The 27,640-nt window shown below is 39.1% G+C and overlaps 1 protein-coding gene across 1 annotated transcript; it reads left to right on the forward strand.

Moving 5' to 3' along the window:
- The first annotated feature begins 1,172 nt into the window (after positions 1-1,172).
- On the forward strand, positions 1,173-24,827 carry adgrg2a (adhesion G protein-coupled receptor G2a). The gene is made up of 35 exons (XM_080050087.1): positions 1,173-1,382; positions 3,713-3,810; positions 4,446-4,771; positions 5,892-6,150; positions 6,531-6,581; positions 6,752-6,793; positions 6,917-6,976; positions 7,439-7,503; positions 9,359-9,430; positions 9,544-9,581; positions 9,678-9,820; positions 10,698-10,809; positions 10,910-10,968; positions 11,050-11,097; positions 11,356-11,420; positions 11,497-11,534; positions 11,765-11,798; positions 11,882-11,916; positions 12,155-12,282; positions 12,376-12,493; positions 12,817-18,143; positions 18,466-18,587; positions 18,863-18,999; positions 19,090-19,246; positions 19,422-19,577; positions 19,778-19,900; positions 20,024-20,066; positions 20,155-20,258; positions 20,501-20,625; positions 20,730-20,998; positions 21,285-21,384; positions 22,407-22,693; positions 23,127-23,228; positions 23,599-23,721; positions 23,821-24,827. Exons 1-35 carry the CDS (start codon positions 1,363-1,365, stop codon positions 23,901-23,903), a joined length of 9,069 nt encoding a protein of 3,022 aa, XP_079906213.1. The 5' UTR covers positions 1,173-1,362; the 3' UTR covers positions 23,904-24,827.
- Positions 24,828-27,640: the final 2,813 nt, after the last annotated feature.

The following is a 27,640-nucleotide window of genomic DNA, read 5'->3' on the forward strand; positions in this document are numbered from 1 at the left end:
TAAGTCACTTTAGCTTGAACTGTACTTGAACTGTGCTCTCACTCACACACACACACACACACACACACACACACACACACACACACACACACACACACACTATGACTTTTGGTGCATCACCCAGGCACAGCAGTAACATGCTGCAGTCCTGCTCCGCTCCACTGATCTGATACTGTATTGTTATCTACCAGGAAAAGAGAAAAGAACAAAGGCTGACACCTGACACTTAAAAAGGGGGGAAAATGCTATAGACTTTATTGCCCCCTTGTGGTCAATGGGTTGACTGCCTAATGCCTCCAGGGCATACACACACACACACACACACACAGGCAGACAGTACTGGATAGACAGGTAAAATACACCAAGATTTGAAAAGACGTGTCGCCCTGAGGCTGCTCCAGTCTTGTTTGGATTCATTTTACGTCTGACGTCAGATGCCATTCCTCATGTTCACAGTACAGCCGCCTGTGTGTGTGTGTGTGTGTGTGTGTGTGTGTGTGTGTGTGTGTGTGTGTGTGTCTTTCAGTCTCTGTGTGCGTGAGTCATGCATGTGTGTGTTTGTGTTTGTGTGTGTGGGAGAGACTGAGACAGGGAATATGTTTGACCGGTTTGTCAACCTGAATCAATCCAACATTTCTTACTTGAGCCTACCGTGCAATTTCTTGCTTGTTTTTTTTTTTTTTCAATTTGCTGCATCTCACACATTCTTTTCAGTGGGCGCTTGGATACACACACACACACACGCACACACACACACACACACACACACACACACACACACACACACACACACACACACACACACACACACACACACACACCAGATAAAGGCTAATACTCTGTCCAGGAACTGTCTGGTCCTGCATCCTGTAATACCAGCTGCTGCCCTCCAGTCATACTGAGACAGAAAACAAAGATATAAAGGAGATAGATAAAAGCACAAATACTCTTCTTCGACTGTTTATTGTCTATGTACTTACGTCTCCTCCTCCCTCTCTGTGGGGGTGTGTCATTATTTTGAAAGCTGTCTCCTCACATTTCAGAATTTGTGATTTCCTGAACACACCTCGATGCTCTCACACACTCATATACTCACACACACACTCGCACACAGGCACCTGACCCATCCCAGATGATGATATTGCTGTGTAAGAAACAGGTGGATACTGGCAAAGAGAGGGAGAGCAACTGAGGAACGAAAAAGACAAGACAGGAAAATACTTGGAAGAGTTCGGGAAAAGATACCTCTACTTGTTTGGAAGTTTTGGACTCGGAAGACAAGATGGGGAGACACGGGAACAGTGGGATCAGAGTGAATAGGACGAGCCCCCCTCCATAGGACTCTCATACAAACACTCGCAGATGCTTTTGAGAAGCATCAGGTAAGCAACTAAAAGATTCCTCAACAATGGTTACTGTTGCCGATATTGTTTAAAATGATATGTCAAATTTGGACACGTTATTTTAGAAAATAACTATTTTTTTTATATTTTGAATAAGTTGTCTGTAAGATGTGATGTATGTAAGGTTTTGGACGAGGTTTGATACCTACTCTACTTAGACTAGATCAGGAAACAGTCAACAACGTTTTGGGTTTCAGTTATATATATATATATATATGATTTTATTCAGGACACATGAAGATCCATAGTACAATGTATAAAAAATAGAGTCAATACATAAATAACAACAAAAAGCACACCAATGCATGCAGATTAAAAAGAAATAAAATAAAAATTAAATAAGAGATCAGCATACAACACTTGCAGTATAGTTATAGAAACTTGTGAAATCAAGATTAGGAGCAACAATAACCCCACGGCTTCTGTGTAGGTTCAAGTCTTTAAAATATACTTTCTCTTTATCTGAAGTGACACAAAATACATCTGATAATCACATCTTAAGAGAACACAAATATAGTTTACTCGAAGATCAAATTGAATTTTTGAACAATGATTGCCCATTTTCATACCCATAAGTTACCTAATGTATTCAAAATATATTGTATATCTTGGCAAAATGTTAATGAAGTAATAGAAGCCCTAAATCTCTGAGACCTACTCTTATCTCGTATCTAAGATTTCAGATAAGCGTGGGAACAAAACAAAGATAAAAACAGGTCGGAATACGGATCAAAAAGCATTTATTAGATTGTATCTGTGTGTATCGTTTGACACAATTAAACTTCTGCTGCCACATAACTTCAGCTGACAAGCCCAGTAGATCTACATTTTTCTTTAATCGGGTTCAGTGTAATTGCAAAACACTCCCAGTTATTCCAACCATGTGGTACATGGTTTAAAAATAGAATTCCAAACAAACGTCAGCAGTAAGGTGAAAGCATCTCATTAATATCCACTGACACAATTATTGTTACACCTGAAATGTCATTTGAGGATCAGCTCAGAAATAAGGTTGATTATTTAATTAAAAAGTAGGCAAGAAAATATAGGTGAGGTAAAAGTTGTGTCTTGATGTGACTGCGATATGCCAAATTCAAACATTTTAATACTTAATAATTAAAATCGTTCAAACTGTTGTCTGCAGGGCAAGACTAATACATGTTATTAGCACATTTGACATCAGGTAAACTCAATGTGTTATATATTTCAATACGTCTTGCAAAACAGCAAAAAGGAGAGTGGACTTACGTCTGTCTATTCGAATTGTCCAGATGAATGCTAACGTTTTTGGAGTAGCTAGAATAATACATTTAAGCTAATTCATGAACAAGAGTAACAGATTACATCTTCAAACAATCTTTTCACAGCGCCAATGTTTGTTTTCAAAATTTAGATTTTCTTTAAAATTGACTCTTGAAACAAATGACGCAGTTATACTAAATGTAAACCATACCTTGATGTCTTTACAAGATTATATGATCTTGAAAGTCATCAGGAACTATAGTGTTTTTAATTTGAGTATTTTCCTTCTGACACTTTACATTAGCCTTTTGAGCCATTATGTTACAAAGTGTTGTATTGTTTAATGCCATTTTTATAAAAATGACCTGCATCAACAGCATGAAGACACATGCAACAATGACATGTAATACTGTATATCAAGGTGTGAATGCAGCAAGGTGTAACCCAACCTGCAGTGTCCGCCCCATGCCCTGCCCTGCAGCCAGTCTTTCAGAAGAGACAAAGCCCCGGATAATATTAGATCGTTTTAGCTTACCACCAGCAATAAAAGAGAATGTCTGTGGAATCCCCAGTGCACGGAAGGGAAAAATGATCTCAGAAATATGGGAAGAGGAAGCTGGAATACAAACAGATGTTCTTTTTCTCACTTAAAGCGTGACATGATAGGCTATTTGATATCGCCATGCATGAGTGATAGAGAAATAGCCAATACCAACATGCATGCAAAGGCAAATAGAGTGAAAATAATATTGGAAAAAAAAGGAGAAGCAGGAAATCTCATTATGTGTGACTGTACAGGTGCATCCAAACATATTTTAAATATCATGGCAAAGTTCATTCCAAAATAAAACGTTCTCATATTCTAGATCCACTACACAAAGTGAATTATGTCAGTTCTTCCTTTTGTTGTAATTATTGATGATTACGGCTTACAACTCATGGAATAAAAAAAGATAAAACGTTTTAGTTAAGTTACGGAAGAAAATTAACTTTTCATTATTATTGAATTTTTAGTTACACTTGTAAGCCTCCCATAGACTGTATATAATGCATCCTTGTGTTTCCAGGAGGATGTATGGCCTTTGCTTTGAAGGACGGTGGAGATGTACGCAACATTTCCTTCTGGTCATCTGGCTTCTGCAGCTGGCTGCAACTCCTGCAAAAGGTACAATGCTCATGGTCATATAAAGAGAAAATAGTTTAAATATTTATTTAATTTTCATTTATTTATTACTTCGCTTTTTTGGTTTGCTCTCACTAGCATCATTGTTTTCGGACAAAAAGCTTGAGTAAAAACCCACTGTACTAGCACTCAATGACAGAAGGGTATGGAGCATTTAGCCAAAGAAGAACCAGATATTTCCCGTCGCAGTTGGAGGACACCAATACATATTGGACTTAAAGCTATAGTTTGTAACTTCTGTCGCCCCCATGGCATTCTGAGTAATTACAACAACACTGTCCCCTGGTGCCTTTGGTCGTACAAAGATGTTATACTTTCTGCTTTAGGCAAAGGTTTTTTCTTAGCAGTAGAATCAACAACTGAACATTTCTTGGGCGTACAGATAATTGTCATACTGACAAATACAGAGAGAGTTTTGTAGAGCTGATAGGCTTAATAAACTTTGTGTCAACTAATTTACCAATGGCTTGATTGTAACCGACATTCAATGATATGAGAAAGTTACGCACTATAGCTTTAAATTTACCAAGTTGACTGAAAACATGACTCCAAATTAATGCTAACGTTTCTCCATATCTTCTGTATGTTTGAATCTACATTTCCGTCACCTTTTCCAGCTCTGGGCTTCTTCCTGGCTGACACTAAAGCAGTTTTACATGGCTGTGAGGAACACTGGACCCTGCAGGACAGGGCCGCCATGCCGCTGCTCTACCAGATGACTGTGTGTGTGGACATCCGCGTGGTGGTCCCGGGCCCCTGGGTGGCCTTCTCCTACAGCTCTAACCACGCACCCAGGCCTGAGCTGGGGCTAGAGGGGGACGACGAGGCGCTTTACGGCTGGCTGCTCAGGGTCAGACACCGGTTCCCCTTGCGGCTCAGCCCAACACACTGGCACAGGGTGTGTCTGAGGAGGGACGTCATACAAGACTCATTCAGCCTGGAGGTAATAGTTGAAGTGTGTTGATATGCCCAGTGGTAGGGGAAAGTTTTTTTGAATCCTCTACTTTTTTTGTTGGCATTTTCAAGTTTTATTTTTTAGTACAGAGTTGAAATGGGGAGACAGAGAGAGAGGGGGGATGAGATGTAGTAAAGGTCCTCAGGTCGGATTCGAACCCGCGACCACTGCAACGAGGCCTGAGCCAATATGGTACATAAAAGTCTGTATCATTAGCAAACATGTCTCAGTGCACTGTGTTATGTTATTAAATAGCAAAAACCTTGATGATCATTATTACTTATGCAGTAGACCTAGTAATTCAAGTAGCATTATCTTGTTGAACTTGGTCATGGTAGAGTGAGTTTGAATACATTTATTTATAGGCCTATGTTAGATGAGGTAGGCTATAAGTAAACATATAGGAGCAATAAGTACAATATTTCACATGAATTGTTACATAAGTTATTAATAGCATAGAGTAAAGTAAAGTATATCAAATGTGTAATGAAAGCTGTATAGCTCAGTGGGTCATACCCTTCATTTTGGTATAGGACACTGCGGTTCATTTCCCAGGGTGCTGGAAAGTCCAGTGTAGGCCCCTAGGCAAGCCCTGTATTAGCTGCCTATACATAGCTCAAGTTGTAAGTCGCTTGCTGAACAGCTTAAATGTAATGTAAAGTTTAGGTGCAGAAATACCTCAGATTGTGGGTGGGGTTCGGAATGAAAGAAGAGACAATGCTTTGTACAAACAAAGTGTTTTGACTGCACACTGACACTGAAGTATGTGCGATGTGATCGGAGGTTACTCGCACAGCAGCAGTGTCTTACATGAATGTACTGCTCTGAGACAAACCTTTTAATGCAGATAACACAAAACGGATTTTGGTCCTATTTTTAGCCATATACTATATCAATTAAACTAGCATTGTACTCATCTGGATGAGCAACCTTTGCCAACTTCTATGTCAAAAATGCACGTACAATTACAGTTTCTGTCAACTTCTCTCGAGCCGGAGAGTGAGGCAAAAAGCTAAAAATATTTTTTTGTTGAAAAAAAAATGTTTCATTGTATCATAGGTCCACATTTTTCATCAAAAGCAACAACTAAGCTGTCTCAATGTTTCAGGTGGATGGGGTATTGGTGGCAGAGAGGACGGTCATCGCCACTGCCATCCCCCCGTCGGGCTCCCTGTGGCTGGGCTGCCGACCCAGAGACAGACCCCCGGGTGTGGTGTCTGGCCAGGTGGAACTCTACCTGTTCAGGATGTGGGCCGACCTGGACCAACACGGCCTCTGTGAGGACGGCACCGTGATCGGCTGGAACGCTCGCTACTGGGGCGTAACCAGTCCCATGGCCAGGCAGAGAGACCCGTACCTCATGTGTGGTAAGACAGATGTGGCGAAACAAAACCCTTTTTACTGGATCTATTTGTAGAAGTGTGTTAGCTGGGATTCTTGTGCATGAATGACTTTTTCTGACTAATATGTTATTGCATTCATGATTTCATGAATGTAAAATATTTGAATTGTAGCTAAAACATAGAAATCCTTGAGCATGCCTCTTATCCTGTGTCAATAGAGTCGTCTTGTAGTCTTTTCTCTCACAAATGTAACTGACATTTTTTAACATGAAAAGTGTCTTGTATCATGCATGCGTGCGATCAGAACGCTTATTTATTAATGGCAGTAGTCTATATATAGTAGCTGTGCATGTTTTTAGAGCATGTTGGATGTTGAATGTTGCATGTTTTCATGTGTCTTGTAGCCCGGAGACGGTTGAGACGTGAAGCATCAGCTAATGGAAGTGTTACTAATGGTGTGTATTCAGGTGACTCACACTCGTGTGTGTATTTTTTATGAATGTCTATCTGTATTTGTTCATGGCTGCATTTTTCTGCAATAAATGTAACTGATAGAGACAGCAAGAAAGAGAAAGTTTTGAGAGTAGAAATACACCACACTCTTAATTTACCTTTGCCGTTTCAGCACCCACAACTGGATTTGGACGGTCTTTCTTCCCTCTATCTGGTATGTGTCACATTTAGAATAATAATAATAATAATAATATTAAACAGTATCTATATCTCGAATATAGCTCTCTTTCCTGATTATGACCTGCCTCTTTTTTATTTTATTTTTTTTTTATTCAAGAAGTGCCTTTTAAACCAAGTCCTGTCATAGCAACACATTTACCAACGTCTGATGTCACCGGTGAGTGACGTTGATACTTTACACTAATTATATACAGAATTTTTCCCCAGTTTTGATTGGAGTTGTTTCCCCACAACCCTAATTTTCTTTCATTAACTCAATTTTGTTTCAGAATTGCATTGTGGGACAAACATACAAACACACACACACACACACATACACACACACACACACACACACACACACACACACACACACACACACACACACACACACACACACACACACGCACGATGCATATTTGCTTGGGTGTATAATTAGACACCCTAAATGGTATTGTCTTACTAATGCAGAGAAGAAACAATAATTAACCCTTTCTTGCTTTCTTTTCCTTGTCAGTAAATTGTAACATCAGCCAACTGTGTTCCAATACAAGTAAGACATATCCAACGTTGGTCCAATCACAGTGCTTTATTTAGGCATATTTTTTTTCAGATTCTAACTATATTTCTTCATCTGCAGCTGCTTACTATTGGATGTCCATAAGTGTAAACGTCACTACGAATGAACAGGATCTCCGTAACTTGGTGAGAGTGAAAACATCTCCTCCTCTATGTTGTTTAGGTTTCTCTTGCTTTGTTGTCATGGCGTCATGTGGCTAACTAGCTTTAAAGGTCACAAACAAGTCTTTCAGGCAGAGACTTAGCTCATAAGAGCAGGACATTCCAACCCTGTGATGCACCTGAAATTAATTTAGAGATGGACCGTCTGCCATTTATCACTGCATGACACAAGAACGTTACAACACCTGGGTGCTGTCTGTGAACCTTTTATGATTTGATCCTTCCTTCTCGGTTACCGGTATTAAAACTGTGAATCATGCGCCTTTCCCACACTGTGTGTAAGTGCATGTACTGTATATGCATTTGAATAAGTAGAACTTCTTTCAATGTTTTTCACTCTGTACTTGGAGGAAAGGTTTTGAACATGAGTTTGAAGATGTTCAGATATGTATTGGGGTGCTATATAGGAATAATCTACACTTTTGTGATACAATATTAGTACAATGGAGAGGCACAATTATACTTTAAATGCAGACAAGTTAAAAAACATATTTTTAGGCCTACTCAAGGTAAATATTCCATTCAATAACGTTTACATCATTTTAGCTACAGCTGAAAAACTACATTATTCTGTCGGTCATTCTTTCTAATTGTAAGAAAAAAAGTGAAAAGTGCCCATAGCAATTTCCCAGAGTCAAGGTGAGGTTTTCAAATGTCTTGTATGTGTCCAATCAACATTCCAGAACCTTCAGTTTACGATTATAACATATGAAGAAAAAACACAAAAATCCTCACATTGAATTGTTTTTAAATTGAATGTTCAAAATATTTGCAGATACATTGTCGGTCGACTGACTATTCTTTGCAGCACTGTTACAGTATTTCAGTTGAGTTCAGATTCACTGTCACGATTCCATTCATTTCATAACACAAGGGATTTCATCAGGATGAAAGCCCATTTCTGCCAAGAAAGTTTTGACTGATAGCACTATGTCTTCTTTTATTGTTAGCATGACCTACTTTATCTGTCCATTTTTATTGTACTGCAAATAGAGTATAGGCTTCCATAAATCACTATGAAGAGACCATATAACTGCTCAGAACATGCTGACGTTGAAGTTCTGTCTCCACTGACTTTTATGGTTAAAGATGCAGTCAGTGATTCTGGAGAAAGCTTATTGACAAAAATCACTTTTTTCTTCGAACTCAGTGAATATCTCCTAACAATTAAACAACGATTCTGGAGTAAATACGTAACCTGAGCCCTGTAAACAGGCATGTAAACAAAGGGAATGTAATCAAAGGACGCCCACCATAGCAACATTCCCATTTACAGAGCCTAGGCTGTGTATTAATAATGCTCGCACTCAAAGCGCTTAACACCAGATTCTCTTTCAGCACACACACAGTAGGGACAGGTAGCTTGACTAAAAGTGATTTTGACAACAAGCATTCTCCAGAATCGCTGACTCTACCTTTAAAACAGTTTGAACTGTAGTTCAGCAACCACCTTCACCTTCAGTAAGCTTTTAACCAGGAGGTAGCACACTGTGCAGCTTGCCCCCCATCTGAGCTAAAATGATCTTAAATCCATCAGGGAGAGGAGCACCAATGCAAAACGCTGCGGTAGAATGAATCAGAATACTCAGTTTTCAGTTTACATTGGGGAACTGTGAAATAAAAATATGGATAGAAATTCTATCTGATGTGGATGTAAACATCTACAAATCAATGCTGAGAGTTAGGACTTTCACTTGGTACAGAAGTAAACCCAACGAAACATTTATCATTGTCCTCATCCTTCAACTGTACTGTATGTGTAACGCTCCCACCACCTCTCTCACAGTTATCAGCATCTGTCTCTCCATCTTTCACTCAGGTGTCAAAAGCGTTTGGTTGCCCCGGTCTAGGCCTTATAGATTTCTGTCAGGATGATGACAGACAACTTCAGGTCAGTTTGTCCCATAAACAAGCTATATGGCATCCTTTGGACTATCTCAGAATAACATGTCTTCTGTAATTCAGGCAGGCACATGACTTCCTGTTTTTCCTGTCTTTGCACAGGTCAAACAGGTGAACTGTAAGGAGACAAATAACATGAGGTAAAATGGCATTGTCAAGTGTATTTTTCTCAAGTGCATTTTTTCTGGAACTTGAGTGCACCTATTTTCACAGTGCTGTGAACACTTTGTTTCCAGGACTACGACCAGCTGCGATGTGATGTTGCAGCTCAGCCACGCCGTGTCTGCGTGTGATCTGCAGCGCGCCCTAGTCTCTGCACTGCAGCAAGACACAGGCGCACAAACACAAGTGGAAATCATAGGAGAGGTGGAGAGAGTCGGTGAGCGCGCGCCTATATACCTACTGTAGCAATATTCACACATACTGTACATAAACCTACACACACATTCTTGTACTTCTATCTTTGTGAGGACCATCATCGACTAATGTATTGCGTAGCCCCCTTATCCTTATCTTAACCATGACAACTAAAGGCCTAACCCCAACCCTCACACTAACCATAACCTAAACCTAATTCTAACCTTAACCTTCAAACCTAGTCTTAACCCCAAAAACTGGCCTTTGAGGAAAGTGAGGACCAGGCAAAATGTCCTCACTTTCCAAAAATGCCCTCACTCTGACGGTTAAAAGCTTAAACTGGTCCTCACGACAATTCCTGTACAAGTACACACACACACACACACACACACACACACCATTTGGAGCTTATAAATAACAGTTATTTCTACGTCTATAATGACAGAGTTTTACGTATAGAAGGAAAAAATAAACATGTTGTGACATTTAACTGCATCAACAAAATATGAAAAAGACCTTTCAGTTTACAGTGCTAAATGTTATAAATGTTTACTCATAGTTCTCATTTGGACCATGAATGTTGCATTTGAGTCACACACACACTGGTTTAAAACACTCACAAAGACAGTATTTTGGAAGCATGCAAATTGCTGTCATGCTTTGAATGAATGAGCACACACACATATTAACATATACAAATACAGATGCAGTGAGTGTGTTGCAACCTTTAACTGAAATCTAAATTTCCTCCCAAATATATAGCACAAACCCAAACAAAAAAATTTCTATTTCCTTATGTGAGAAACATCAATGGCATAATTCATTCCTTTACCCTGAACCATGACAAACAACCACACACAGTATAATTAGCTTACTCGTGTCGATTTCGTTCTGAACAGTTCAAGATCATTGTGGGGATGTGGCGCCTTCCAGTGGAAAGTTTGTGAGGTGTACGTCCACATCTTCCCTGGATGAAATCTGCCAGGCGAAGCAACACTCCAAGCTCACATGGTGAGCATTCCCTTTTGTTTTTTTCTGCACACAATCACTGATTTAACATCTGTACAGTTGTCCACTCAGTTGCTGTATCTTATCAATGTTAATTATTCAGCTCCATAATAGAGCCCCACTCAAGGCCAGCTCCACAACCTAATGCAGAGTCCTGCAGCAGTGAGTGTCAAAAACACATTTTATTTTCTCCAGAATTCACTGTGGCTTCCCTTGCTCTAACCATGTTTTTCTGTATCACAGGAGAAGAGCCCCGCTTTTGTGACTGCACCTCTTTCTGCAATTCTGAAAGTAAGAAAACACAATATTGTCTTACCTGACTTTCTACATATGTTTGCATTTTAATGTCACGGGAATATCATTTCAGTAGCCTACATACATGGGCTCTTGTGTCTCTCCACATACAGCTGCAAAATGTTTTTTTGGCAGCTGTATATAAGATATATACTGTCTAAAATAAATAAATATACTGTATATATATATGTATGTTTTTTTCATTATTATTTGTTTGAGTGGGTGTTAGAATTAACTGTTTTTCTCTCTCTTTAGGTCAGTTCTTTGCCATAAGACTCAATATTACCAGTGCTTCTGGGATTGGACACCTGAAAGTATTGGTATGTAGGCCTACAGTGTGATTGCTCTACCCTCCGCATATATGCCATGTACTGACTGTATAAACTTATTTGACAGATGTCAGCACTTGCCAGCAACTGTTTCAAAATACCAGGGTAAGTCTATATCCACCTTGAATCACTTACAATTTGTAACCATGTATAAGTGTAATATCATCTTACTGGTAGTTTTGTGATGTGCTGTCTCCTATTTAATCTGTATACACTACTAAAGTATACTACACCTGTGTGAATGATAATTCTGGTACTCAATGATGTTGAGAGTTAAGGTTTTTGGGGTTGATAATTCACACATGTAGACAATTATTATTATTATTTGTTTCCAGGCCATTGTGCCAAGAGATTACACATCACTACCAGGTAAGTCTTATACAATCACGTTGTTTTACTCACATGGATTTGGTGTTGTCATTCATGCTTCATAAATCATGTTCTTTATCCAGGGCGCACAGCTGGAATGCCATGGGACACAAGACAGGTAGCCATGTTTATTCCTATAATTTATGTACACATTATCTTATCTGATATTGTATCAAAAACAAACATGCTACAAAAACAGATATTAACTATTCATTCTGATATAAATGTGGCATGGTGTAGATGAAGAAAAATAACACTTCAAGGACACAACAGGAATACACTATTGATGATAAATTATATGATGATTAATACCAGCATTTAAAAGTAGATATAACCCATTTGCTGCTGGTTTCTAGGTATTACAGTTGCATGGTGATACTGGAGATGTCTCGACCTGTCAATGGCTGCTTCCTACAAACATTTATGCAACACCTCATCAACGGCACTATTGGCATATCAACCGAAAGCCCTCTTGCACGCATGGGTTAGTCTGAAGGCTCCCTATGAAACCTCTACTGTTTATAAACATCTTATTGTGTAGATTTATATTGATGGTGCTATGTATGTGTGTCCTCAGCTCTTTGTGGCCCTCCTCGTTTGCCTCTCTCTAAGCTGTTGGGGTCCAACCTCACCTGGGTTTCCAGTGACCTGCGTGCGTCGGACATTTGCCAACCCGACCCCACGCTACTTAAATGGTAAAAGTATAAAACATTCCCTTTAGAAGACTGAATTTGTAATGTTTTTATTGAGTTTACACTCATGCACATTGTTTGTAGAAAAGATTTTGAAGCCTTGTCTGTTTTTTTTATAGATGTGTAGTTAGCCTACCATAGTGGAAATATGACACAAAAAGTGTTTTTTTTAAAGTAATTCTGGAAATTTGGGAACTCAGATACAGTACTTAAATTAACACATATATTAACATACACCTCCAATTTCCCTAAACAAAGCACTGGCCACATGTACATCATATTCACTTACTATCAGTTATTCAGTATTTTGCTGTGTTCATACACAGTGACGCAAACGAGACACTTGCTGTTCTTCTGACTGACGCCTGCCCTCCGGAACCTATCCCAACCAAGCAGAGCACAACACAGCACACCACTTTGAAGGCTACAACTTCTGAAGCCCTACAACCATCTGTGACGCACACCAGTGGACAAACATACACACCTGCAGTAAATAGTGAAAGGACTACTACTCCACTCACAACAACTGACAGAACACAATCTTCGACAGCAGGACCTGTCCTTCAAACCAGCTCACAAAACATGGTTGTCTCGGACAGTACACAAGTACAAAACACAACCTTGTCTGATAACGCAACATTGCCGACACCCACTGGAAATACACAAGTGTCAAACATAACCACAGCAAACCGAAACGAAACAAAATTCAAAACATTGTCTTTCAACTCATCAAATATCATTGCAAGACTTAACACAACTACATCTCTCCCACTTTCTCCAAGTTCCACACCAGTGTACAATGTCACAACAGCCGACGTCTTTACAACTTCTTCAAATGATACGACAGTGCACAACGTAGCTACATCAGACAACAGGAACCTACACAATGGTACAATCGCAACAAGTAGCACAACACCTAGCGCATCTACACTATCTCCAAATCACACAACAGGGCACAATGTAACTACAGCTGACAGCAGTACAAAGCTAGCTAAGGGCACGACTACAACACATAATGCCACAGTCAGCCCATTTGCAACATCTCCCAATCACACACCTGTCAACAAGGTAACATCAGTGTCAACACCAGCTAACAATGACACAATGGCAACAGAGAATCACACAACAAATACCAACATTACACCGCACAGCAGTTCAGTCACAAGTAATGTAACAACTAGCGCATCTACACCTTCTCCCAATTACAATGTTACCACAGCCAACACATTGACACCTTCTCAAAATGATACAGTAGAGAGCAGTACAACTGAGAGCAGTAGAAATCGAGACAATAGTACAATAATAAGTAACGCAACAACACCAAGCGCATCTACACCATCTCCAAATCACACAACAGGGCACAATGTAACTACAGCTGACAGCAGTACAACGCTAGCTAAGGGTACGACTACAACACGTAATGCCACAGTCAGCCCATTTGCAACATCTCCCAATCACACACCTGTCAACAAGGTAACATCAGTGTCAACACCAGCTAACAATGACACAATGGCAACAGAGAATCACACAACAAATACCAACATTACACCGCACAGCAGTTCAGTCACAAGTAATGTAACAACTAACACATTGACACCTTCTCAAAATGATACAGAAGTGAGCAGTACAACTGAGAGCAGTAGAAATCGACACAATAGTACAATAAGTAATGCAACAACACTTAGCGCATCTACACCCTCTCCCAATCACACAACGTTGCACAATGTAACAACATCAACTAACAATGTAATTACAAACAACAACACAACCTTACACAACATTTCAGTCACCAGTAATGCAACAATTAGCACTGATACACCCTCTCCCGATTTAAATGTAACTACAGCTGCCACCGATTTCACAACAACTTCTATCAGTCACACAACAGAGGACAAAATAACTACAGTAGAAAACAAAAGAAACGTAACCATTGGTTCAAGTACAAGTAACGTATCTTCTAGCTCAATTACACCGACTCCCAATAACACAACTGTCAACAATGCAACAACAGTCACTAGCAGTGTAACAAAAGAGAACAATGTAACTACAACCACCAACAATTACACAGGAAACAGCATTACTACAACTGAAAGCAGTACAAAGCTGAACAATGGTACAATTACCACAAGTAACGCACCAATTAGCTCATCTACACTATCTCCCAATCACACAACTGTGTACAATGTAACTACCGCAACGAACAATGTAACAACAAAAAACAACAACACAACCTTACACACAAGTTCAGTCACAAGTAACGCAACAAGCAGAACATTTACTCCTTCTCCAAATAACATAACATTTGGTAATCTAACTACAGTCACCAAACACTTGACAACAACCACTATCAATAACACGACAGGGTACAACATTACTACAGCAGAAAACAACAGGAACCAAACTGATGGTACAATTACAACAAGTAACGGAACGATTAGCGCATCTACACTATCTCCCAATCACACAACTGTGTACAATGTTAATACTGCAACTAACACTGTAACAACAACAAACAATAACACAACCTTACACAACAGTTCTGTCACAAGTAAAGCAACAATTAGCACATTTGCTCCTTCTCCGAATTTCAATGTAACTACAGCCGATGCATTTACCCCTTCTCCAAATAACACAACATTGGGTAATCTAACTACAGTCGACAAACATTTGACAACAACCACTATCAATAACACGACAGAGTACAACATGACTACAGCAGAAAACAACAGGAACCAAACTGATGGTACAATTACAACAAGTAACGGAACAATTAGCGCATCTACACCCTCTCCCAATCAAACAACTGTGAACAACGCAACAACAGCAACTAACAGTGTAACAAAAGAGAACAATTTAACGACAACCGCCAACAATTACACAGGAAACAGTATTACTACAACTGACAGCAGTACAACGCTAGCCAATGGTACAATTACCACAAGTAACGCACCAATTAGCTCATCTACACCATCTCCCAATCACACAACTGTGTACAATGTTACAACAGCAACTAACAGTGTAACTGAGCAGCAAAATTTAACTACAACAAACAACGGCGATAACAAGACCCTGAACAACAGTTCAGTCACAAGTAACGCAACAGTTAGCACATTGACACCATCTCCCAATTTCAATGCAACTACAGCCGAAACATTTACAACCTCTCCCGATCAAACAGCACTGTATAATGTGTCTACAACTAACACCAACAGGAACCAAACTGATGGTACAACTACAACAAGTAGTTCAACTATAAGCACATTTACACCTTCTCCCAATAATAATGTAACCACTGCTAATGCAATTACATCTCCTTCCAATCACACTGCCAACAATTTCACAACAACCACTATTAATAACAGAACAGAGTATGATATAACTACAGCACAAAACGATAAAAACTTAACCAATGGTACAATGACAACTAGTAATGCAACAATTAGCACATTTACACCTTCTCCAAATTTCAATGTCACTACAGCAGACAATAGGAACCAAAGTGATGGTACAATAGCAGCAAGTAGTCCATCAATGAGTCAGTTTACACCATCAAACAATAACACAACTGTGTACAATGTAACTCCCACAACTAACAATGTAACAACGACAAACAACAACACAACCTCACACAACAGTTCAGTCACAAGTAATGCAGCACTTAGCACTTTTGCTCCTTCTCCGAATAACAATGTAACTACAGCTGATGCATTTACCCCTTCTCCAAATAACACAACATTGGGTAATCTAACTACAGTCGCCAAACATTTGACAACAACCACTATCAATAACACAACAGGGAACACCATGACTACAGCAGAAAACAACAGGAACCAAACTGATGGTACAATTACCACAAGTAACGGAACAATTAGCTCATTTACACCTTCTCCAAATGTCAATGTTACTACAGATGACAGGAGTAGGAATCAAACTGATGGAACAATTACCACAAGTAACGCAACAATTAGCTCAGTTGCACCCTCTCCCAATCACACAACTGTGTACAATGTAACAACAGCAACTAACAGTGTAACAAATGCGAACAATGTTACTACAACACACAGCAACACCCTGCCCAACAGCTCAGTCACAAGAAGTTCAACAATTAGCACATTTACACCTTCTCCAAATGTCAATGTAACCACAGCCGTTGCATTTACACCTGCTTCCGATCAAACAGCACTGTACAATGTAACTACAGCTGTTAACAATGACACAACAGCGTACAACATAACTACAGCAGCAAACAGAGTATTAACCAATGGTACAATTACAACAAGTAGCACATCAATTAGCACATTGACACCTTCTCCGAATAACAGTTTTACTACAGCCAACACAATTTCACCTTCTCCAACTCACACACCACTGAACAATGTAACAACAGAGAACAACATGACTAGAACAAGCCACAACAGTTTAGTCACAAGTAATGGCACAGTTACATCTTCTCCAAATTACAATCTAACTACAGCCGTCAACAATTACACAACAGAGTACAACCTCAGTACAGTGGAAATCAACAACAAAAACTTAACAAATGGTACACTTATAACAAGTAGTGCATCTACGTCGTCACCTAATAACACAGTAGTCTACAATGTGACTACAGCCGCTAACAATCACACAACAGAGCACAACATAACTACAGCAGACGGCAACAGTAACCTACACAATGGTACAGTTACAGCAAGTAATGCAACATTAACAACTTCTCCCACTTACAATTTAACTACAGCCAACGCATTTACACCTTCCGCTAATCACACAACACTGGGCAATCTAACTACAGCCGCCAACAATTTCACTACAGCTACTAACAATCACACAACAGAGCACAACATAACTACCGCTGTCAGCAGTAGGAACTCAACGAATGGTTCAATTACAACAAGTAACACAACATTTAGCCCTTTCACAACATCTCCCAATAACACAAGAGGTTACAATGTGACTACATCTGTTAACAATCACACAACAGAATACAACATAACTACAGCGGAAAACAACAACAGAAACATAACGAATGGTTCGATTACAACAGGTAACACAACAATTAGCGCATCTACACCCGTTCCCAATCACACAGCTAGCACCAACAATTACACAACAGATGAAAGTATATCCACTACTACAGTACTTCAAAACGAAACGACCACAGACAACCTAACCACTGCACCCATCCGGGAAACGCAAAAGAACACAACTGTTCCTAACAAAAACACGACAACGTCGACTGCTGCAACAACATCCTTAAAAAACTCAACTCTGGACAATACGACTTCTGTATTCGCCAACACCACCAAACCCACTGTAGCACCATTGGAAAACCAAACTGGAAATCATACCACAGCGAGAGTGCCTCACAACATCACAACAACCAAGGATAGTGAAGCCACCTCTACTACAGCTGCCACTATTAAAACCAATGGTACATCAGGAATCAACTCCACAACCAAAGGACCAGGAGTCAAATCAACAACCACAGCAGCTAACGGAACCATTGAACATGGAGCTACAACTTTAACCACCGCCGCTACAACCAGGAATGTTCCAGTTCCGGCCCCGAATGACACAACTATTGCAAAGGTTCCTGTGAGTTCTTCTACAACAACTCTCCAAACCACCAACAGCACGACCACAACACAACCTGGTATGTCAAATTGAGAATCTAAAATTTAAAGGTTTAAACGTGTCAGTGTGGTTGATCAAACTGGCTGGAGTAGATTGCTCTTCTTAATACATTTTAAAGTTGAACTTATGTATGTATGGGGAAAACTGTGAAGCCCATAAGATAAATACGTATTGTCTCTAAATCTCAATGGATAGAATGCTTTTCTGGAGTTCAAATATGACTCAACATCAACTAGTAAACTGAATCCTTCTCTAGATTGATTTGTTGTATAACTGCAATGACCACCAAACATGAATAATGGATTCCTATGAATTGAAAACTTGCTCTTCTCCTTACCAAGGTACTGGAACTACCCTTACAACCACTGCAGAGAAGACAACTGATGAACAAGAGTCGCAAGAGGAACGAGTCAACCAGCTAGTGGAACAAACACAGAATGCAGCTGAGCTCAACTCCTCTCAGGTGAAGCTACTGACCTATGCATTTCTATCAAAAATGTTAGCATAAAACAATTTATTTTGTGGACTTCTGTAATTGTATATACTGTATATGTGTTTGTATTAAGACTAGTTTGATTTGGAAATGTATGAACAAATCAATAACATAATGTCAATAATGATTGACTGATACAATCTTTTTATTATTTTTATAATAACCATTTTGATATGTTACTATCTTCAGAAAACGGTAAATTTGATGTTTTGAAAGTTAACATTACAATTTGATGGATGTTGCAGGTGGAACTGTTGGTAGATAGGTTGGAGAGGGCTCTGGATAGCCCTAATGTATCTCAGGCAGTGGGACAAGATGCAGTCAATGTTGTCAGCAACTTGATGGAGGCCGACTCAGATGCCCTCTCTGGATCTTCGAACAGGTACAATCACACAACCATCGTCTGCATAGACACACATACTCGAATATGCTTGATTTTTCTAAAATGTTTTGCCTTGTGCCCTGCTGACAGGCTGATTGGACTGGTAGATGATCTGGGTCTAAAGCTGTCGTTCCCTGGTGACTTTGAGGTTATCACCTCAGCGTCGCTGATTCTGGCAGTGAGGAGAGTAGATGGGACCAACTTTCCAACGACACATATCGACATTTTCAATACGGAAAATGTCCAGGTAACCCAAATAAGCCTGAGACACAATGGCCCTCATGCAAGACACTGATTCATTTATATTTGACACATGAAAGGGATTTAAAATGCAAATTATTTCACATAAAGAGATGAAAAAGCCTGACCTCAAATAGACTAGGAGACACGACTAATCATTTGTTAACTTTTTGTGCGTCCAGTTGCGTTCTTTCCAAAGATCTCGGTCCAAGAGGTCAGCGTCTGTCCTGGGATCTGTATCCCTGCCCTCGTCCCTCTCCTCGGATCTCAGTCCCGAGCAGCAACGGCAGGCCGACAGGGTCCTGGTAACCTTTTACACCAAAACTGCCTTCTTCCAGGTACTTTATACGGTATTTATTGGTGTAAATTAAATTGTTTAAAAGCAGCATTTTAAAATTGTCTCAGTACGTCCAACATGTGTTTTTTTAAGTCAGGGTAGGTTTAGTACAACAATTACTGTGATCACATACATCTCAAACTGAATATCACTATCCTACAAAATAATTATATCAACCGTATTTCCTTTTGTTGTTGCCAGGATGAATCATTGGATAACAATACCCTTGTCAGCCAAGTCCTTGGCTCTAGTGTGGCCAATTTGTCACTGAGCAACTTGAGAGAGAACATTGAGTTCACCATCCGGAACGTCAACCCCATTCAGGTAAGGGTGCACACAAGTAAAAACCAGCATATCACTTTTGTTCAGAAATTCATTAAATTCAGTATTTATAGATCCCTCAAAGTTCCTCTGTGATGATATTTCGTTATTTTTTTGCATGCAAAGAACCCAAAGGCCTCCTGTGTATTTTGGGACTTCACTATGAATGGTGAGTACATCACTGCCAAATGAAGTTGGTAAAGAGCCATATTGCCACGGGTATCAATATCCCTGATTGTTGTGTTTCTCTTGATCAGGTGGTGGAGGAGGCTGGAGCTCGGCCGGATGCTTTGTTGTCAACGCCACATCGGAAGAGACAATCTGCAGCTGCAACCATCTCACATCCTTTGCTATACTGCTGGTTAGTTTATAAGTGTTTGTTTGTGAAACATTGACAATAATTGTACCAATACCTTTCTTCACGTCACAATACAACGTGCGTATAAGAAATAAAGTTAACAAATACAATTTCAGATAAACGTGAAAACAGATAACTGACTTTTTGTCAGACATTTTTTCTGTGAAACAGCAGCCTGTTGTTATTGAATGTGTGTTCAATGTACGTATATGTGTGTTTCTGTGTGCACCCTATCTTAAATACAGGATTTGTCCAGAGAGGGAGTACTTGACCCAAAGCAGGCACAAATTCTGACTTTCATCACCTACATCGGCTGTGGAATCTCTGCCATTTTTCTGGCTGTCACCTTAATGACATATCTTTCATTTGAGTAAGAGTCTCTGCCTTTACCAATACACATACTTGCCTGTCAGCTTTATTCAAGAAACCTCAAAACAACTAAGCCCCAATCCTAACAAACTATTTTCTTTATAGGAAACTTCTTCGGGACATTCCCGCCAAGATCCTGGTCCAGCTTTGCATGTCCCTCCTCCTCTTAAACCTTGTCTTCTTAGTGGATGGCTGGCTGGCGCTTTACCCGGCCGTTGGGCTGTGTATTAGTACTGCCTTCTTTCTGCACTACTTCCTGTTGACATCATTCACGTGGGCGGGGCTTGAGGCCCTACACATGTACCTGAGTATAGTGCGTGTGTTCACTCCTTACCTCAGCAGATACATGCTCAAGTTCTCACTGGTGGGCTGGGGTGAGTGAAACTGAGTTTATAAATGTACAATACAATATATTTCTTTCAAGGTTTTTTGTCGATCAGTTTTTAAATTTTTTTTTTCTGCAAATATGTCAAGTGCATTCATTAAAGCTATAATGCGTAACTCATGTTATTCCCATAAGTAATTCTGATGAGTTTGTGTCAACTTGTTTGTCGATGGCTTGAACGTAACCGACATTCATGTATATGAAAAAGTTACCCTCTATAGCTTTAATGACTGAGATGGAGATGGTTCTGATAATTGACTTCCTGTTCTTTGCAGGCATTCCTCTCATCGTGGTGATCATTATAATAGCAGTGGACAAAGACAACTATGGTCTGGTCACGTATGGAAGAAACATTAATGGCACTTCAGATGACTTGTAAGTTACTCCAACAATCTTAACAACTTTAACAACACAGATACACTTATGCAATATTTTTTTAAATGGACTTGGCTTATATAGCACTTTTTAGACGATTGTTCTCAGCCCCAAAGCAATTTTTTTACCACATTCACAAATACACACACTCATTTCAAAGCAAATTATGTTTCAAAAATTATTGAAAATTACAGACTAATAACCTGAGCACAATGTCAATGTCACTTTCATTACAATGTTGTAACAAATAATACAGGCCAGCAGACAGACTTGTTTTGGAATACTTTTGCAGAAGTGTTTAGACTACCAGTTTAGTAATGGAACAGGCCAAATACAAGGCCACTTGACACTTTATACACTTGGCATTGTCACAGAAAAACTGAACTGTGCTGAACTGATTTTAAAAGCTGAAGCAATTAGATTAAAATTGACTGTGTATTGGACTGCAGATTCTTAAAAAAAAAGTATATGTATATATATATATATATATATATATATATATATATATATATATATATATATATATATATATATATATGTGTGTGTATGTATATATATATATACATATATAGCTATATATAAATAAAAAATAATGTTTTTTGTTTGTTTTATTTTTATTTTGTAACAGTAATCTGTGTATCTGAATCCGAATTTGATGAAAATGGGGGCGGGACCTGATAAGCCTTTGGCTTCTTCCGTCTCCCTTCGGACAACACAAAGTATGATGTATGAATATTTGCAAGAGAAAATTGTGTATTGTGTGGAATTGTCCGAAAGAATAATAAATAAATAAATACACTTTCGGCTAGAAAGCGCTATATAAGTCAAGTCCATTTACCATTTAGCTGCCATGCAAGGCACTTAATAAAGTGTTGCAGCACCCTAGCAGGGATCAACTTAGGGAACAACAATTATGTAGTACGTTTTATTTTAAGCCATTTTAAGTTGGTAAATACATCAGATGTATCAAGTTCATGTTCTAGTGACACATATTTCTGTTCATATACCCGTCCCCTTTGCAGTTGTTGGATCCGTAATGACATTGTCTTCTACGTGGGTGTGGTGGCCTACTTCCTGCTGATCTTCGTGCTGTGCCTGATTGTGTTTGTGGTGGTGATGGTGCAGCTGTCCCGGATCAAGAGGCAGAACCCCCAGAACCAGTCTCCTAACAGGGGGTTTATCACTGATCTACGCAGCATAGCCGGCCTCATCGTACTGCTAGGCCTCACATGGGGGTTTGCCCTGTTTGCATGGGGACCCCTCTACTTACCCTTTGTTTACCTTTTCTCTATATTCAACACTCTGCAAGGTGAGACTTGTATGAAATAATTATAATTATATGTGTACTGTATATAAATTCATTCATTCATTCATTATTTTGCACTTATTTTTTTATTTTCTGCAAAGTTTAATTTAATTCTTAGAGTTGTGTACAGTTTACAGTTTTACTGGATGTCTATCTATCTGTCTGTCTGTCTGTCTGTCTGTCTGTCTGTCTGTCTGTCTGTCTGTCTGTCTGTCTGTCTGTCTGTCTGTCTGTCTGTCTGTCTGTCTGTCTGTCTTTCTGTCTATCTATCTATCTATCTATCTATCTATCTATCTATCTATCTATCTATCTATCTATCTATCTATCTATCTATCTATCTATCTATCTATACTGGGTTCTCCCTATGTGAGTAAACCATAATACACACATGTATGCCAAAATATAGTTTTTTACAATTTATTGTTGTCCTGTCTAGGTTTCTTTGTCTTTGTCTTCCACTGTGCTGTGAAGGAGAACGTCCGCAGGCAGTGGAGAACTTACCTCTGCTGTGGGAAACTGCGATTGCCTGAAAACTCAGGTGGGTATCTTAATGTGTTTTATAATTCTGATAAATTGGAAATGCACTTATTGGAAGACAAGGAAAAAGTTCTATAGAATACATAACTAAATGCATATTCACCTCATCACTTGATATTGTGGAAATACTTGAGGCAGTGGTGGATGTTGCCATTTTTAAGTAACTAGCTTCTTGTCCTTGAAGGGTACCGCATCTTCTGTAAATTGTACGAAACAGAGGAGTTAACAAGGGAGCGTGGTAATCTAGAATGTCGCCAGTAGACTCCGCTGAACACTCACATATACAATCTGCTAACATTAATGGATTTTACTATGACATTAAGTAAAATTCAGATCTGACCTAATGTAAATACAAACGCACTTTTCTGCAGATTGGAGTCGGACGGCCACCCAAAACAAGAGGCATTTGTCAGTTGCCACGCAATCGACCAACGCTCCACCACTCACCTCTCGAAGCACCTCTGTTACCAGCGATGTCACCAACAGCAGCAGTGGTATGTTCACAGGTCACAAAGTGCAGCGTATAACTTAGCTTTATTTAAATGCTTTCTACACCACATTAAAGTTTCTCCCCCCCCCCCACACTCACACAGGCTCTGTGTTTATGGACAGCGGCATATCTGATGGGTCAGGCAGCGATGTCGTCCTCAACGAGATTCTCAGACGAAGCAATTAGTTCTCTGCTGTAAAAAAAAAAAACGAGGGCAGGAGAAGATGGTCCTAAGAAATGCCCTGTGTTACACAAGGTTTTCGAAAGTGTAATGAAGGAAAGGAGAAGGCCGTGGAGACTTGAAACTGATGCACCTTTTAGCGAGGACGAGATCAATATGAAGTGAATGTGACTTTTCTACGTGGACAGTAGAACATACAGAACTCATGTGAGACACGTGTTGCAAGAGGTTGCATTTTTGACTGAACATTTTAATTATTTTACTGTCACATCTGTGACTCAGTGTTTGTGTAGACTTATTTTCAAGTTCTCAGAATTACATGTGATATTATTAACATTATTTCGAGTCTGTGAGAAAAAGTATTTGCATTTTAAGGAGACAAAAGTGTATTTATTTAGTATACTAGAACATACACTGTCAACATTGCATAGATTATTGTGAGGCTATTGTGCTCTCTTCTTTTAGTATTTTTCTTTTGTTCACAAACATAAATGGAAAAAATGAAGATGAAGAGTGTGATCATTACCGATATTTTTTCGGTTCAAGTTTTGAAGTTACACCCCTCATTGAGGGGCTCTCAAAAGGCACTTTGATAAAACATTTCTACCTTTTGTAGGTGGATTGAAGGAATATTTTCACACGCCAAAACTCAACTGCTCAATTTTAATACAAAAACCTTGAATTAATGTATGACAAACTGATCATCTCTATGTGGTATTTGAGAGTTTATTCCTCCGTTATAGTTATGTATTGCTATATTTTGCCACAGTGCAGTGTTGATGTTAGACTCAGAGTTGTTATATTGTTTGTATACTGTATATAGGATATTTTTTAATTGTAAAAGACATGACGTATGGTTGTGTAGCAGTGTGCTGGAGCACATACAAGGACAAAAACTGTCAAGTGTTCTAATGCAGGCACATGTGCATGCCATGAAATATGACATAATAAAACTTAAATTCATTACATGCCAGATAGTCTTTTTTGAATGGGATATTGTTTACATCTACATGACATCTTTAAAAAAAACGGTCAATTGTGTTTTTTTCAAGATCTACAATATATGTTGTAGGAAAATAGAATGCAATCTACATTTTCATTTGAAAAGAGAAACAAAAGGAATATTCAACAACAAATACTGCTGAAGTAAAAAAAATAAACACATAATCTCAACATACACCAAACCCCTCCCAACCCCTCCCTTCTGCTCAGTGTGTGATCGTATACATTAAGGGTACATTAAGGGCTGTTATGAAATATTACAAAAAATGACAGGAAAAGAGTTAACATGGGCCGTCACATACACAAGGAGTTTCCTGTATGGATAATTTCTTAAGTGACAGAAGAGGGGCCGCCAAATCCTGTTGAATCGTGACTCTCTGTTACTCAGCAAGAGCCTCATTTATTTGTATTTACTAATAAAAAATAAAAAATGTTTTTACATCTTGACATATTAAATCAAACCTTTTCTATGGGGAAAACCCCCTCACACCAATTATGATCCCTGCAGATAGCCTCTTTCATCCCAATATGTCACCTTGAGCTGACTGTCTCGCCCACCCATTGCGCAGCCTGTGAATGTCGGCCTCTGTTAATTAAAAACTTTTACATGAGCTCAGATCTCAGAACGGGGTGACCTCCGGGGTGAACCAAAGAAGAGGTCACGGAGACGCAGATGTTACTGGGGACGAGCACATATTTCTAAATACATTACTGAATAATACTGAATCCAAAATGCCAGGTCGTTCAGATGAGAAAATTCTGCTGCTACTGCTTACATTTATCCAGAAATATAATAACCAGTCTGACCTCTGTAACCACTCAGAAAATATACTGAATATACTTTCTCCAGCCTGGTGCTTAATAACTAAAAAATAATAAATTAAGTAAAAAGTTCATAAACATGATTTTCGGATCTGATGCCATGTTTGTACATTTACAGACAATGATGCATTACTTCTGTCTGGCATCTCACACCCCCAGAAATATCCCTGTCCCTATCTGTAAAGAGGTTGACAGTGTATTCCACACAGCACTATCCCCCACAAATCCTTTGGGCAAATATTTTATTCATGACAGTTATGGCTACATAGGATAACATACTGTATGGTACATTGAATTGTCAGATTCCCAATTTACAGGTGTAAACACGCAAATAAACGTAAAACATGTTCTAGTTTGGTGTAATAACAATACTTTATAGGTATTTATTTGTTTGTGCAAGTTTGTGGTGCAAACCTTTTTACGGTTGAAGAAACAAGCTATTCTGAGGAAACACATTGGTTATTGTTATTATTTGAACACATATGGAAGGGTTATGTGGGATGCAAATAATGAATGTGCTTTGCATTTTGTTACCGGATGTGTTTTTCCTTGTTAGTTACTGTGGCCAACACTGTACTTTCTTACTGTTTGTTTATACATCTTAACTTGATGTCATCGCTACCCTATTTACTATGTATATATATATATATGTGTCAGCATTACGATCATAACAATAGGAACAGAAACTTGTTTTGCATGAATAATTCCACTTCAGTCACAGGAGGATCGTCTGGTTTAAATAAGGCTCACTCTGGATGCTCAGACATCTCCCACCAGATGTCAGTGTAAGCCAATGTCTTTTTATGCTCATACAGGGAAAAACTGCTTGACCAGTCCACACTTTACTGCAGCGATTTGATTTATTGATTTAATTTGTTTATTGTCAAGTGAAATATCAATAGGGACGGAAGAACTAGAAAAAACAACTCACTTATGATCCTGCTTCTGTACATTTGTGTTTAGTGCCACCTCGAATAAACCAATACTATTACTGAATACAAAACAACACATTAACATAATCCATCAATTTTTCTTTTCTTTTAGATGATTCATGTTTGCAAACCAAAACCTTTATTCCTGGGTGTTGTACTGACACATTCAGTATGGAAGGCTCTTAAAAATAACAAGAGATATGTGGATTTCCAGTTCACCTGATTTATTTGCTTTCAGATTTTTAACTGACTAATAACTCATTGGTCAAGAAGTCGCAAAGAATGTTTTCTTTTTCTCGTCCGGATTTTTAATTAAATTTGAAGGTTAACCTTCAGTGCAGCCGCGCACGTGTGGCCTGCACGCTCCTACAACCTCACCATCGATAGAGGCGTGGGAAGGGCGCGGACGTGAAGACGCATCTCAATCGATTAACATTTCATTTTCTAAATGGACGTTTTACGATTCATCTAGCGGCCTGGGAAAAACATACATGAATAAATCCAACCCACCCTTAAGTTTTTTAACAAAGGGATTGGCCCCCACTCCGCTTTGCTTTGCCGTGACCCAGACATTGGTGCCCTATCCTCTATTATCGCCTACCATCAATATTTAATCCAGGTCAGAGGAAAGGTCTGTCTGTCCCCGGGGGTTGGCTTCTGCAGCTTAACACCTATAAGCAGCATTATCCATGCGAGTCACTACCAGCAGCCTTTCATTTTCTGGGAAGAAAATACTATAAAAGCCCAGAAGAGTTAACAGATTTGAAGGATCTAAAAAAAAAAAAAATCAGCACGTGCACCAGAGGGAAAATCCATGTGCGATCACCGAAGGCTTACCTCATGTAGATTCATTAATTTTCCTTTATTTAACCTCGACAGATAAATTGAGGGGTGACCCTCTTTTACAATGATGCGCCGACAGTGTTGTAATTACTAAGAATTACACATAGGGCAACATAAATTACGCATTACAGCTTTAAAGTTTA

This window comes from Ammodytes marinus, assembly GCF_949987685.1.
Source record: "Ammodytes marinus genome assembly, chromosome: 21".
In the NCBI taxonomy this organism is placed as follows: Eukaryota; Metazoa; Chordata; class Actinopteri; order Uranoscopiformes; family Ammodytidae; genus Ammodytes; species Ammodytes marinus.

Coding starts and splice junctions, on each gene's coding strand:
- adgrg2a (XM_080050087.1), top strand. CDS start 1,363: ATGCTTTTGAGAAGCATCAG. Junction 21,385..22,406: donor AATGGCACTTCAGATGACTT/GTAAGTTACTCC, acceptor TCCCCTTTGCAG/TTGTTGGATCCGTAATGACA. Junction 22,694..23,126: donor TATATTCAACACTCTGCAAG/GTGAGACTTGTA, acceptor TGTCCTGTCTAG/GTTTCTTTGTCTTTGTCTTC.